This window comes from Xenopus tropicalis, chromosome 2 (genome assembly GCF_000004195.4).
Source record: "Xenopus tropicalis strain Nigerian chromosome 2, UCB_Xtro_10.0, whole genome shotgun sequence".
NCBI lineage: Eukaryota > Metazoa > Chordata > Amphibia > Anura > Pipidae > Xenopus > Xenopus tropicalis.
The window spans coordinates 41,160,034-41,175,714 of NC_030678.2; the positions used below are offsets into that span (position 1 = coordinate 41,160,034).

Sequence of the window (15,681 nt, forward strand, 5' to 3'; positions counted from 1 at the left end):
ATGTGCCCCATAGTCTGACTAACTGAGCATGTTCACTTGGTCTGGGTGTCTGTGCAGGAGTGAGGCATTATGGGAACTTTCTTTACACAGCTCAGCGTTTTTTCTTCCTGTTTGGCTTCTGATCTTCTGAACAGGTGAAATATGGGGAGACTTAAGGGCATTATTGAGACAACTGAAGGTATGCCTGCAGCTTGAGATTAACTCTTTACTAGCCTTTCCTTCTCCGTTAAGGGCCGTGGTAGACGGGGAGATTAGTCGCCCGCGACAAATCTCCCTTGTTGCGGGCGACTAATCTCCCCGATATGCCATCCCACAGGCTTGAATGTAAATCGCCGGTGGGAAGGCATATGTGGTGCCAAGTTTCCTCTCAAGGCAACTTACGCGATTTTGGGAAATCGCAGTGCCGCATATGCCATCCCACCGGATTTCCCCGTCTACCACGGCCCTTAGGCATCGGCTATTATATGTTGACAAAGCAACAGGCCACCAATGTGTCTAATCAGATTTAAGCATTCCATAGGGTATAAGCAAATACAAAAAGGTGTGCCCTAGGGCCTGTCAGGGATGTCAATTATACAAACAATTGCCTGCAAAACTGATTGGCTTCCTGGGCAATGCTACGTACAGTCCTGCCTGAATAATGACATTGTGACATTCCATAATATCTGGCAGAACAAATGATTTGCAATGCAGAGTGTTTGGTTCACCTTTTACTTTTAGGATGATGTAGACATGCACATTCTAAGACAATCTGTAATATGTTTTCATTTTTTGTATTATTTAGCTGTTTGTTCGGCAGCTATCCAGTTTGAAATTTCAGCATCTATCTGGTTGCTAGGGTCCAGTTTAACCTAGCAATCATTCAGGGTTTAAATGAGAGACTGGAAGATAAATAAGAGAGGTTCTAAATAGAAGTATAAGAAATCTTTTTGCTGCTACTCAGTGACCCCCACCTGACAGCAGAAAAGAGGTAGCAGATGAAGACAAATAATTCAGAAATAGGATGTTCTTTAACAAACTAAGAGTGAACTTAATGATGAACAAATTGTTTATATTAAAGATATAACATCAAGTGTATCAGGACAACAATGCTGGTACCTTAGCTAGTGTATTATATTTCAAAGTTTAGTGTTGCTGACCATATGGTCAGATGGTATGTTTATTTATAGAGCACTTTCCCATGCAGAAATAAAAAGAGGGATAACAGTACTTAGCTGGATATATTGCTTTCCTCAGCAGCATATTTAAAGCACAACAAGTGGGTTGCACAGGCAACATATACCTTATGCAGCAAGCAAGAGCTACAGAACATAGGAAAACATCGCAATGCACAATGTGCTCCTTTGGTTACACAATAGCCGCAACATTAACACAGAATATCTAGGGAGAGGATTAAAGGACTGCATTATTTTAATTATCATCTTGTTTCCCATGTCTGGGCTTGATGATGAATACAGTATTACTAAATACTGGAGGTAAACTTTTTAGATAAGATATTTTATTCATATTTCTAGATGCCTGTATATCCTCTTATTTAGTAAATAGAGATGGTGATCACCAATTAATAGACAATTCTCATTTTAGAGTAATATATCAGGCTGCGTTAGACTCTACAATATAGGTATTAACTTACATTTTTAGTTTTGGTTTATATATAACTATGATCATTTATATTACTCTTTACTTGGTTCAGACCTCAGTCTTTTGTCGCGTGTGAAATGAAGCTGCACCATCTCTGTTGGGGTCTTTAGCTAATGTTCTTGAGTGGGTCACCTCAGATGGAACCTGGTCCCCCTGCTAACGGCAAATAAAAAAAGGTTTCACGTGGTTTTGGGGAGCAAGACATTACACATATATTGACTGACAGGGCAGACACAGCATTGGAAAGCAACAATAAAGCACAGATAAATCAATAGCGGCACAAAGAGCCACAGATCAGCTCACTTTAAATAAAGGGACGTCAGGTCAAGAAAAATCACTTTCCCTTTTGCAGTTATCAGAAGGCATGTAGAAAATATAAATAGCATCTTATTATTATGAGGAAGCTATGTATCCCTTAGGAACACATTAGGACATCTGGAGCAAAATAATGTAGAAATGGGTATTTCTCGACTATTGAATAAAGGATTGCATGGCAGACTCCACACCCTCCCGCATTCTACAGGACAGCTTTTTAAAAGCAGTTTTACATGGTGGCCTAAAATCTCTGCAATCCTATAGTTTTTTAGTTTTCATTTTTTTTGTTAGTCAAGGGGTGTTTTACAAACACTGGGCACATTTGCTCCATGGCAACCAATCAGATGTTTATTTTCATTGTTCTACCTGCAGCTGGCTGAAAAATGCTAATCACTGATTGGTTGCTATGGGTTGTAATTCTAAACTTCTAATGTCTGCATTGGTCCACTTGTGGCAAACATTTTTAACTAATGCTTCAATCACCTTTTAAATGGGCAAATGAATACAACCTTTTGGGGTGCAGAAATAGTTACAATATCTCACACATGGCAAAACAGTCACATCAGTTCCAGAGCAATTCGTTCTGGTGAGCAGTGTGTGGCTACGTTAAAACCAGTGCAGCAGACATTACTCATTTGTAGAGATTTAGAATTAAACCAAAGATATAGGGATATTATGGGAGCTGATATTTAAACAGACGAGACAAAACCCTATACAGTAGATTTCCTGTTAGGTCAAAGCTGCAAATTTTGTGGCATAAATAATTCTTAACTTCCTTATAAGCATTTGTCTTATAAAATTACAAACTATTTTAAAGGGCATCTAAACCCCTTTACATGATGTCAAATTATTTAGAGAGGCTGGGTTTAGACTGCTAATACTAGGCTTTTAGATCAGCAGCTCTCTTTAAAAGTCAGTGTCCATCAACCATAACCATCTATGCACTTCTTGACATTATTTAAAGGGGATGAAAGCCACCAAAATATAAACTGGTAAGAAAAAAACATCAATCGTCAGCGCAATCATCTAAGAGCACTTTTGCAAATCACATTCTTTTCTATATTAAGTCATTTCTGAGAGATTAGAAATTTTAGACTGCCAGGTAGGCTTGGCCCAACAGCCATATTTAAAGGCCCTGAGGGTCATTACCTCTGACTGTCTATGCAATGTATGTATTCAATTGACCCTTGGGTTAATTTACATCCTTTACCATTTATAGGAATATTCTATACTTTCTCCCTTTACTTATTGTAATGTAAATGATCTCTCTCTCTGTGTTTTTGTTTTTCAGGCAGAACATTTTTTCTGCAACACTAGAGGGCAGATTTATCATAAGGCAAGATACATATTTTTTTTCTCAAAGTTCTTGTCTCTCATAGATTTTTTTCCCCCATAGCTTCTTGCTGGGGGTTTAAAATAAAAAAATCTGTGGGTAGAGCTGGTGAGATCCATTCAATCCTCAAGAGTTGTGGAGAATTTTTTTATTTACTGTACCCCATTTGTCTAACTATAACCTTAGCAATGTGAGAAAAATTATAAAAACATTTTTAGCACAAAATTAATTACAAATAATTTTCAAATTTTGATAAACCTCCCATAGGTTTTTACTTCAGTCAATGTTTTCATGCAAATAGAATCCGTCAGGTATATTTATATATACAGTTTTATACAGTATTATAACTGCCAATTGTGCATCCTGTTCCAAGAAGTCATTTTTATGTTCAGTTATGCTTGAAAGGCAGTGTATACACTATTCATTAAGAACTCTCATTATAGGCATGTACTTCTATTATAATAAGAGTTTTACACTAATGACATGATTTATAGATGCAATGCACTAAAATGAATAGGCCATAAAAGCAGTGAGAGCAATATATAAAGTAGACAACAATATTATACTATATACTGTGTTTTTGGTGTAGAAGTTTAAAACATATTAAGCAAACATAAAAAATAATAATAAATAGTGTGCTGGAATGTAACATAGTCTCCTTTTGTAATTGGCTGTAACAAATTTAAACCAAAATATGAAAATCCTAAATCTAATACTCTGTTTTTACAGTGAACTTCCCCCAAGGTAAATACAGTTGGGTGTCACATTTAGGAACGGTAATTTTATATGGCATACGCCAACAACTGTGTGTCTGATCTAGTCTCTTCCTCCTAACCACTATTGATGGTTATATGTGAGAATAAAACAAACATCCCAGTTGGAATAAAGGCATATTTTTTTTTAACAGAGGGCCTTCACTAAAATAACAATTGAACAAGAAGAGTGATCATAATGGCAGCTGAAGTTGGACAGTTTGGAATCTTTTAACCATACACTATAAAACATCAGTCTAATTAGTGTTTGATGATGGCACCAAACTGATAGTAATCATATTTGCAGCCACTGGGTGCCTTTTACTATGTAAAAAGGATTCCTTTCTTTGGGGGTAGCCAACATAAGGTTTAGTAACCCACATCATCCAATCAGCAGGTTACTTTTACTAGTCATCTTTTTGAAAACAATTTTTTTTTTTTAAACATTTTATTGAAGTTTTGCAATAAACATGTAGGATGAATAATGACAAATTATTTAAATATAGGTTGTACAACAATAGTCACATTCGACAGTTTGTCCTTCAAAAAGATTTGCCCAGTGGATAAACTATAAAAAGAAAAGAAAAGTTTCCTAGAGAGCAAAATCAAAGATAATTTTGCTTATATGTTCGTGAATTATTGAAATAAATCTATATATGCAGCATTTTATAAATCTGATCCTTATTACTTATATCTATAGCATTAAAGAAAAATGACCATGTATTTTTAAAAGGGATCCTGGCTTTAGGTTTACTTGTTTTTGCTTTGATGGCCTCTTGCCAGCTAAGCTGATTAAGATAAGAAATAATTTCTGTTATAGGAGGGGTTTCCTCTTCTACCCAATAATAAAATAATGCTTTTTTATAGGCAGCCATAAACAAAAATAATAATTTATCAATTTTTGTGCTAAGGAGACTGGTAAAATGCTTGATAACACCTCCTCTTTTTTAATGTGTAATAGAGTGAAACTAGGAGATAACTTCATATTTAAATTCAACCTGTGGTTCAAGAATCTTTCCACCATGTTCCAGAAGTTACCAATCTTCGGACAAGACCATAGGTAGTGGAATAAATTAACAACAGTTTCGTTACATTTGGGGCAAAAAGAGTTTGTTTTAAAGCACTTATTGCGAACAAAAAGTTTTCCATATCCTAGATGGACAGTTTAAATTGCTGAATTTGAAAACAAATCTGATTAGCTGCTATGTGTTGCTAGACTTGGGCAAACTTTGCACCTTTTATTACATTACCCTATTTGATTTTTCAGTAGTGCAAACATGTAATAGGTTTACCGACTGCTGTAAGCACAAAACTCTGAAGAGATTAAATAACATAATCGTTATAAACTCACCCTAGTGGTGTCTTCTGTACAATCTTCACGTGAAGATCCAACAGACCTTGTCAGTGTTCGATGCTGTACCTGAGGTGATAATAGCTGGAGACTACTGGCTCTTGATGCCATGCCCTGACCGACATTTAGTGCTGCATCTGTACCCTTAACTCGCACTCTATCCCGGCTTACATACATAGAGTGTCTGTGAGGGCGCTGCTGTGAGGAAAAAGGACTAGTATAACCAAGGCCATAGGAAAAAGACTCATGTGGGGCTGACAGAGAATGTGAATGACTACTGTCCATTTGATCAGGAAGTTTCAACTCTTCCATGGTTCTTGAGTGTTTTGTAGTGGGTCTTCGAGACTCCAAAGTTCCCTCTTTTCTATTTGTTCTCCCAGAGGGGCTCAGCATGCCTCTACTGTCCCCATGCCTAGGGGCTGCTGGACTTGTTGGAGAGTTTAAGTCATGGCAACTAGATGGAAAATATCTACTGTTGGGTTCTAATATTTGGCCTCTAGCTTCACTAAGATTTCCGACTGATTTAGAGTCTGTCAGGACACCATGATTTTTGGAATAGTTCATGTAAGAACTGCTCTTCTTTGATGACTGAGGAATGGTATCAATATAGCTGTGGCGAGTATGCTTTTCACTAGGTTGCCAGCTTCCTGTTTTTCCCTCCATGAATGAATGGCGATTATGTTGAGAACGTGAATTTGATTTAGTATATTTGGCCCCAGGTACATCTGAAGTCTTTTGCTCTGGACTAAAATCAAACTCATTCTTTGACTTTGCATCCTTTGGACTAAGTAAATGCGGTAAGTTGTTACTAGCAGGATCCTTGTTGCCCGATCCACTTTGACTATTTTTTTTTTGGTGAACTGTCGGACTATGGGATCCTGCAGGATGAGCTCCATTTATAAAGGTTTCATTTGGAGGATGAGTTTCTTCATTTCGTTTTGGTCCAACTGAAAGAGTCTGTGTATCTTTGCTGTTTGATCGGTGGTGTGGCTGAACTGAAGAGCTTTTGCTAGACTGTTTTCTAAAAGACAGTAAAATTAAACTTTACCTCAAGCATCAAATCATCAGAAACCAAGATAATGGAAAGTGAATAAAGTATAACTGTATTGTAGAAAAATACAATGGAACATTATAACATCCTGTTAAGACACATAGGTGTCTTTTGATTTCAATACGTTCAAGCCTTCTTATGCCTCAAATATATTCTGTGCAATTGCCAGTACTAGGTATAATATAATGACATTGGGGCTCATTTATAAACACTGGGCAAATTTGTTAGCCAGCTGCAAATTGAACAATGAAACCAAACATCTCATTGGTTGCTATAGGTTACTGCCCAGGTGCAAATTTTGCCAGTGGTTATAATTGACCCCCACTGCTTCAAGCTACCTACCAATTGTATGACACATCTGCAGATATAGATAGGGCTTGTATTTTAGGGCTAAAACTTAGAAAGGGAACTGGAGAACGAAAGAGCAATTAGTTATCTGCCCTTTAAATTGTTGCTTCCATATAGGCTACACACAGGCTTGAGTGCCAAAGGTGTCCTTGGAGACTTGAAAATAACATAAAATAATCTTTGCAATTTTATCTGTGCATCACCCCCAAGGGGGCTCTCTGATGCTGAGGTCCTGCTGGAGGAAAAATGTCCTTGCTGCCCTAATAGAAATCAGCGCAGCATGATAATAAATTATAATGAATACCTGTGCACGTTAAATGTACTTGCAAAAATAACATTTACAAGCAGCTTGCTAGCAGACCTATGTTGGATCTGTAAAATCCAATTACCTGCTAGCCAAGTTACTCTCAGAATGGTGAGTTTTCCTCTTAGATGACCTAGAAGGAGAGGTCCCACCTCGATCCAAGAGCCTCTGGGTTTGAAATGCTGGATGGTTCAAGCTCTGCTCAGTCAGGAATCTATCAGACGGATTCAGCTTCAGTAAATTCTAGCCAAAGAGAAACACACATTTAAGGCCTTGTATGTTTTATATTTAGATTTATTTTCCATTCCAAAAATTAAACATTTCTGCTCAAAGAATTATCCTACCTTCATTAGGTCAAGTAAAACACTACTTATTATTCCCAGATATCGTCTTTCCAGTGACTGAGGATGATTAACTGCGGGAAACTTAAAAATAAAAAAAAAAGTGTTACTAAAAGAAATTTGTATACCAACTATCCATCAATAAAACAATTTTTTACAGACTACCTATACATTTGTATTAGTGGCTCACTAAATCTTATAATATAGTATAATAAATATAATAGAAATTGTAGAAAATAAAGAGTTCCATGCTCAAAAAATGATTAGATGAATGTTATATATACACACAAACATTTTATAGGGGGATTTTCATTCCCAAAAAACTAATTTTATTTCAGTGCATAATGAAAGAATAGGTATTCTTTCCAACATAAAAAAAATGTTGAATGATTAAAGGTATTTGTAAATATAACCAATACTGAAAGCAGCTTCAGCCTGCCCCCTATTGCACTGCTGGTTAGATATATAAAACAACAATTAAACATCAATGAAAAACACTAAACTTTTTAAAATAAATGTATGTATTAGAAATATGCTTAGACCTAATTTTTCTAATTTCTCAGTTTTCCACTCATGCACAATTCCCCCACCCCTGATTTTTAGGTTGACAATTCCTTACAAAAAACTCCCAGACCTACAGAATAAAATAGGATTAAAAGACCTTTAGAAAGCATTAATCCTCTAAAATAACTATGGTTTTATTATTATTAATGTTCTACAAAGTAGAGAGTATTTTTCAAAGCTAAATGAAGGCACAATAATGTTAATGCTCCAAGCATGAATGCCTTTGATCATTAAACTTCGGCACAATTCAAAGGAAAGTGATTCTCCAAAAATCTGACTGGAAGGTAATGGTCAATAACTGCTGAAGAATTTCTTAGAAATAGCTATTAGCAAGCCGCTGGCTCTTCATGGCTCAGCATTGCCCCAAGGAAAACCTGCAGGCATATGAAGCAGTTACTTTAGGTTCTAACACCAGGTGGTCTTTCAAACCTGTACTCCATTTGTATGCACAGGACTTACAGCTGTATGTATCTGCTACAAAAAGAAATGGAACAGTTTGCCAAACATATGGCATTCCTTAATGTAATTTAAGTAACAAAAAAATCTATCAATTAATAATCTGACAAACTGGCCAATGTAGCAAATATAAACTGCACCGTTCATTGCTGCTTGGTTTCTGTTGATAACCCTGTAAAATGTGCACATTACGGTAGACATGGCAAGGTATGTAGGTATCTGTGATTGTCCTGGGCTGTGCTTGGGAATAAAGGGTTAAAGCACTAGAATGGGACTTTCCTACAAGTATCAAGTGAAAATACAGTTAATAATTGTTAGAAACACAAGTGCTGGAGTGCTAAGGGGCACAACTCCCTGCATGATAGGCTATTGCAAGCTGCACTGTGCTGTACTGGGCTTTACTAGCATTTTGCACCCCTAGTTTCCCCTTATCTTGCATGTTTTGGATGAAGCCCAGGATGCTCTAGGGGGCGCCAATGTGCCACCCACCTCCTGCCCCTTCTGTATGCACTGCTACTAAACACAGCCTGGGTTGCATATGTAGTGCAGCAGAGTTGTACTCTTGGGCAGTGCTGTCCAACTGGCGGCCCGCGACCCCCCTCTTTGTGGCCCCCCACCTGTCTGGCTGCTTTGATGGCTTACCTTTGTATAAGATTTAAATGGTATCAGTATTGAGATTAACAGGCCCCTCTGCATGGTTAACACCTCAGATTCAGGCTGTAAACCCCCTGTATTGTTTAAAAATGTAATCCCCTGTGTTGTTCACACCTTTTAATCCCTGCATTGTTCACCCCCTGCAGTGTTCACACCTCAGGCTCAGGCTGTAATCACCCACATTCTTCAACTGTTCACACCTCAGCAGTATAAATCCACAAATATACCCTACACACTATAAAAAGAACATATACTGTGGTGGTACTGCAATTAAAAAGTTTTTTAATATATAGTTATTGTGCAGACTGTAGGAGCAGTGCCAGCATTGTGTCACTGTAGGCTGCCTGTGTGTGCCATACTCTACCTGCCGTATGCTGCCTGTGTGTGCCATACACACAGGCAGCATAGGACAGGCAGGGTATGGCACACACAGGCAGGGTAGGGCAGGCAGAGTATGGCACACACAGGCAGGGTAGGCCTGGCAGAGTATGGCACACACAGGCAGGGTAGAGAAGGCAGAGTATGGCAGGTTTTTGCTGTACTACCACCATTAATATGGCTATGGTCATGCGATAACATGGGTGTGGTTTCAAGTGGGTGTGGTTTTAAAAAGGGGAGTGGTCAAAACTAGCTTCCATTATTGGCCCTCCACCACGGAGGCCGGAAAAATTCCGGCCCTCGGTACCACAGAAGTTGGACAGCACTGCTCTAGGGCATAGCAACAATATTGTATACCTACCCATTTTCCATGGCTTTGTGACAATTACACAATATTTGACATGCTACACATTACATTGGATCAAAAAGGCCACAGCATTTATAATCTTACAATATTACAACAAATGACAAGATGGTAAAAAAACTAACATAAACCACTTTACTAAGTTTAACTCTTCTTTTTGGCAAATCGCCAATGGAACTGTAGAATTTTGTAGCCTGCTATAGCCCCACCATTTCTGACCAACCAAAAGGCTACCGGCCAGGCCACCACACCACAGCAACTTGCCACCTGTTCCCATGAGCCACCACAGCTGACCACAGTAACAAACTCTAGCGCCATCTTGTAACACCCCCCTTTTTTTAAATGTACACTCCTATTTATCCCTTATTTACCTGGGAGGGAGGGCAAAAGCTTGCTGCTACTCCACTTATCAAAATGTCACTGTTTTCTGATCCCTCCCCAACTTCTACAGCCCGCCCTGCATAACCGTAGCAACTCCTGCTGCTTTTCGGCTACAGATCGAATTGTTCCCCATTATTGCCATGTTTTGCTGTTGCTCACCCCTTACATTACAAATCTAGCTGGGGCAAAGTGCAAACAAATAGGGAGCTCTGTGCCCATTTTCCCCTCATGCACCACTTGTTAAAGAGCCATAATTAATGGCTCATCCTAAAATAATGGGTTTGGTATCAATGGAGTAAAAACACATTTGCACCTTCAGTTTCTGCGATAAACAAAGGACAAGGACATGGCTTTAAAATCATGTCAACTATTCATTTCAGGTTTGTACATTCAAGCAAAGTAAAAGTGGAAAATGTAAAAAGCATTCTAGGAGATGTGTCGGTAATGTACTATTTGTATTTTTCAACTCTATGGCAATGCATGCTTTAATAGCTCCTTTTGGACTAAACAATATAATGTAATTGTGGGATAGCAACAGAATGCAAATTCATTAAATGTAAAATGCTATCAAGTTTCTCTTTACCACTTCCAGCAAAAGAAATGTATTTTCCCTGAACACTTCCCAAAGGAATCCACCGGATGACTACTGGAATGGCAACTACTGCAGGTCGCTTATTGTTCCACGACTGAGAACAGTATAAACTGCCGACAGCACGGGACTCAAAAAATATGTATAAAATATGTAATGTTATCGCCTCATTACTCATTATATGGAATGATACATTTAAACTGCAGACAGGTCCCAAAGTACCGAGTGCTGCATAATATACCAAAAGATGTATCTCCTTCCCCTCTCGGTTGCACTGTAATAAGCTCTCTAAAATGTCTCTTAGGCAAAATGGAGGAAGGAGTCATTTTTTTCTTACAGAGGTTTATTTAATAACTTATTTTTTGCTTTTACACAGGGCTACATTCACCTTCCTTCTTTCCTATCACTTTACATTTCCTTGCAATGTTTGTATGGGTTTCCTCCAGATTGGCTGTTCCAGATATCTGCCACACTTCTTACTAGTAGGATAACTGATCTCACAAAGCAGATGTTAGTGTGTATATGTGCATATTAGTGTGTTTTAGAAATTAGTGCTAATGATTAATGTCTTCTTCCTTTTAAAAAAAAAAAAAATTAAAAGCTGACTATCCAGCACCATATGAATAAACATTGAAACAGAACACTCAGAAATACAGTTATTTTATATTTCCCTGTAACATTTTGACCGGCTAACATGGTACATCAACTTTTTCTGGTTAACCCTGATTCCTGGCACCCTAATTAGTACAAGATACTGCATATGAGAGTTTCAGTTCAACTTTAACACCCTCTCCTCCATTACTTCAAAGAGAGCTCAGGTAAGAAAGAGGATTGCAAGTAGCAGGAGTCTAGTTGGAACCCAGTGGTGGCAGGAAGGGATTTCAGCAGGCCCCAGTGCAGGGGTCTTATTCCATTCATGTTTTGTTATTTTTGTTTCTTGAAATACTTCAGTACTTTTGTCCACAATTCCTGTGACATTCATGGACATATGGATTAGTTAAAAAAATCTAAAGGATTGTGCTATAGTAAGTATTAATAGGATGTTAAAAACAAGCATCATTAAAATGTATACCACACCTACAAACTATGGCCGGGAGGTTGCAGAACTGATATACATGTTCATGATGTTATAATAGTTCTTTTGTATTTTTAAATTTTAGAGTGCAGAATTAATTCAATTTTTTTAAGTATGGATTAGAGCAGTGGTCCCCAACCAGTGGCTAACTTGCAACATGTTATTCACCTCCCCCTTTTTATTAAGCTCCCAGTGGCCTCAAAGTAGGTGGCCATTTTTACATTTCTGGCTTGGAGACAAGTTTTGGAAGCCCAGAGACACCATTTTACTCCAGGCAGAGCATCCTGCAGGCCAGCAGTGCACATGGGGCTACAAAATAGCCAATCACAGCATCCCCAAAAACATTTTTTTATGCTCCTGTGGCTTACCAATGCTTTTTACTTCTGAGTCTGGCTCACAAGTAAAAAACAGGTTGGGGATCCCTGGATTAGAGTTTAGTGATGGTGTCCCTTTAACAGAACAATATAAAACAGAGCAATTATAAAACATAGCAGCGATAAAGCACAATGCATGCTAGCAGTTAAGCAATTTGTTAAATAAATCCCATGAAATATAACTATATTACTCTTTCCAATACTGCTGAGCCTGGAGATGTATAAATAACAGATAATTCCCTGAATGTGTTGCATGCGCCTTTCTAATATCCAGCCTGTTAGTGAGACCTGCATTTATTTGAATATGATAAAGCAGCTGTTGTTCTCTGATGTATTTAATCAAGAACCTAATGGATGCAGACATGCAGTGACTGCAAAGAGGTGGCTTTCAATAATGTACACTGGGATAACACACTATTCCCCACAGGGAATGGAATATTCCTTCACAGGGTAAATCCATTCTGCGGAAAGCCTAGGTAGCCAAGGTAGATTGTTAGATATTCTTAGTGTCCACTGTCCCCAGTTGAAATATTTAAAAATCTAATAGCTAAACATCTGTACCAGGCAACTAACAAAAATTTAAAATGCTGTAAGTGTATGGCAACAACACAACAACTGCAGCACTCTACGAGCAATTCAACTGCCCCTTTATCCAGTAGGAACTGATGGGACTTGAGCTTGTGCTAGAATCAACTCCATTGTATAATCTTTGCAGGGCTATCTCCTCTACCTTAATGACACCAGAGAACCTCTTCCTGCTAATACCTCCTAGTCCTCTGCTATCTAGTGACTAAATAACAATAAACACAATTTATCCATTAAGTAGTAATCTATTAATTTATTAATAACCGCATCTATGGTATCTAGGTGGGCATGTAAGAGACAAGAAATAGAGACTCTCCTTTGTGCTCAAAGGAGTTGTTTGCCTTTGTACAGGTATGGGATCCCTTATCTGGAAAACCCATTATCCAGAAAGTTCCGAATTACGGAAAGCCCGTCTCCATTTTAATCAAATCATTTTGAATTTTAAAACCGATTTCCTTTTTCCCTGTAGTAATAAAACAGTCCCTTGTAATTGAACCCAACTAAAATATAAATAATCCTTATTGGATGCAAAACAATCCTATTTTGTTAATTAATGTTTTATTGATTTTTAAGTAGACTTAAGGTATGGAGATCCAAATTATGGAAAGACCCCTTACTCAGAATTCCCTTGGTCCCAAGCATTCTGGATAATGGGTCCTATACCTGTATTAACTGTAATGTTCTTTGATAGTTTGTAACTGTTCTTCATTTTTTTTATATGTGGTTTATTTAGCTTTTTGTTCACCAGATTGGAATTTTAGCAGCTATCCAGTTGCTAGTGTCCAAATTACCTTGGCACCCTAGCCTACTAAAATATAACAATTATATTGCAACCTCAAAAAGAAATTGTTTATTTAATAGTTTATGTATTATTATCCCTGTAATGCATGTGTATTGTTGTATACAACAATTCAAAAATGAGTGACCAACAATGTATGATAAGCAAAAACAAGTCTGATTAACTCTTGTAGGCTGGCAGTTCCCTGTTACTGTAATTATCTGATGCTTTGAAGGCTCATAGGGTTATATTAGCGTTAAGAGTAATTCAGAGAACCTGACGACGCAATACATTGTAATTAAAGTCAACACTATGGCATTTAAAGAGGGTTTTCTCACCCACCCGCATTCCATGGAAACGAGGGTTGCTGTAAAAGAGTTTCATCTGCTCTGCTGGAAGAGGTCCTAAGACTTTCTGGATAGTGAACAGCTGATCAATTTCACTTTCCCCAGGAAAAAGTGGTTGTCCGTCACTGAGCTCTCCTAGAATACAGCCCACAGACCACATGTCAACAGCCTTTCCATATGGAGCCCTAAAATAAAGCATAACGATATGGGGAGTTGTTAAAGCAAACAGATTAGCACTTGCATAAGATTGTTAAGACCTTTTTTGCAAATTGAAGGCCAAAGACTTCACCAGCCATTTTAGATTGTATCTAGTACGCACTTGCAAAGAAATCACAACTATTAACATAATAATCCTGGAAACCATGCACTTATAAAAGTTATAGATATACATATTTTTTCTGAAGGTATTAGTTTGTATTGGCATGCCAATCGTAAATCCTTGCAGTGCACTATAAATAAGTTATCATTTCTGCAAGTACCAACCCCTGAGCCAGAGAATTCCATAGTTTAAAGGCTTTTACTGCTTCCCCTAATGCTGATCCTAAGAATAGCCAATTGTTCTCAGCACATAGCTTATCTGCAGACCTTAAATACATATCTACAATGACTATATCCAATAGAGTATATATATCATTGCAAGAATAAAGGCAGCTTTACTTTCCTTATGACTAAATACAACCTTACCATTCTATTACTCTTTTTCTCCCAAGCATCCCTATCTCCTCCAGGCTACATGCACAAAAAGTTTTTTGCTTAGGTCAGAAGACGCCAACCTCTTTGTACCCCTGAAATAAATATTTCATACTCTATATTTGTTATCACTGGAGGAAAATGGGCACAGATTGAGTCAAAACTCTCATGTAACTTAACTGGTTGACCATTAGAGATGTCTGTTCTGCAACCAGGCTCCATGCATAATGGGACATATGACTTGGTCATTTGGTTCAGGCAAACTATAAAAGTAGAGTAGAAGGCTGAATATAAATGTATACCCCCTGCATCACAGAGAAAGTAGTAATGAAGTGCCAGTTTTTACCTCTTACTAAATTATTTTTATTTCAATTGGCTGTCTCCTTTAGAATTGAAGAGACACAAAGGTGGAAAACAGCTAATCAATTGCTCTAAGGTTATTGTTGCACCAGGATCAACAGTGTAAATGACATATTTGGAACAAATATACTTGTCCTTATGAAAAAAAATAACATTTTAGGGCAAAGTTGTTGAAACAAAAAACAGACAAATCCCTGGAAATCCTGACTGAGGTACAAACAGTTGTTATAGTGTCATCATAAACTAAGCCTTGAGCAGTAATTAGTTATAGTAAGGCACTCCATCACTCCAAGCCAGTCAGATGTGTTCAAATTAGTATGTCCACAATTTAAATCTAAGAAAATCCAAATGCCAGCATAAACAACAACACAAAAAATATGTGTGAAATTCCCTCTACAGGTATGGGATCTGTTATCTGGAAACCTTGTATCCAGAAAGATCAGAATTATGGGAAAGCTATCTCTCATAGATTCCATTAAAGTCAAATAATTCCAATTTGTAATTAATTTTTTTGTCTGTAAAAATAAAACAGTACCTACTTCATCCCAATTAAGATATAATCAATCCTTCTTGGAGGCAAGACAATGCTATTGGGTTTAATGAAGGTTTAAATAGTTTTATGTAGACTTAAGGTATGGATATCCGAATAA

General features: G+C 37.5%; 1 protein-coding gene across 12 annotated transcripts in view; it reads right to left on the minus strand.

The window, feature by feature from the left end:
- The window catches only part of cdkl5 (cyclin dependent kinase like 5), a 185,161-nt gene that overhangs the window by 17,054 nt on the left and 152,426 nt on the right, over nt 1-15,681 (minus strand). For 9 of the 12 annotated variants that reach the window (XM_002933625.5, XM_018091472.2, XM_031896705.1 and 6 more), the window contains 5 exons: nt 13,977-14,166; nt 7,440-7,520; nt 7,181-7,338; nt 5,393-6,413; nt 1,696-1,797 (listed from right to left, as the gene is read on the minus strand). In XM_002933625.5, coding sequence (XP_002933671.2) covers nt 1,696-1,797; nt 5,393-6,413; nt 7,181-7,338; nt 7,440-7,520; nt 13,977-14,166 — 1,552 coding nt within the window. The remainder of the gene's footprint in view (nt 1-1,695; nt 1,798-5,392; nt 6,414-7,180; nt 7,339-7,439; nt 7,521-13,976; nt 14,167-15,681) is intronic. The other 3 variants (XM_004911760.4, XM_031896712.1, XM_031896713.1) reach the window with 2 other exon arrangements.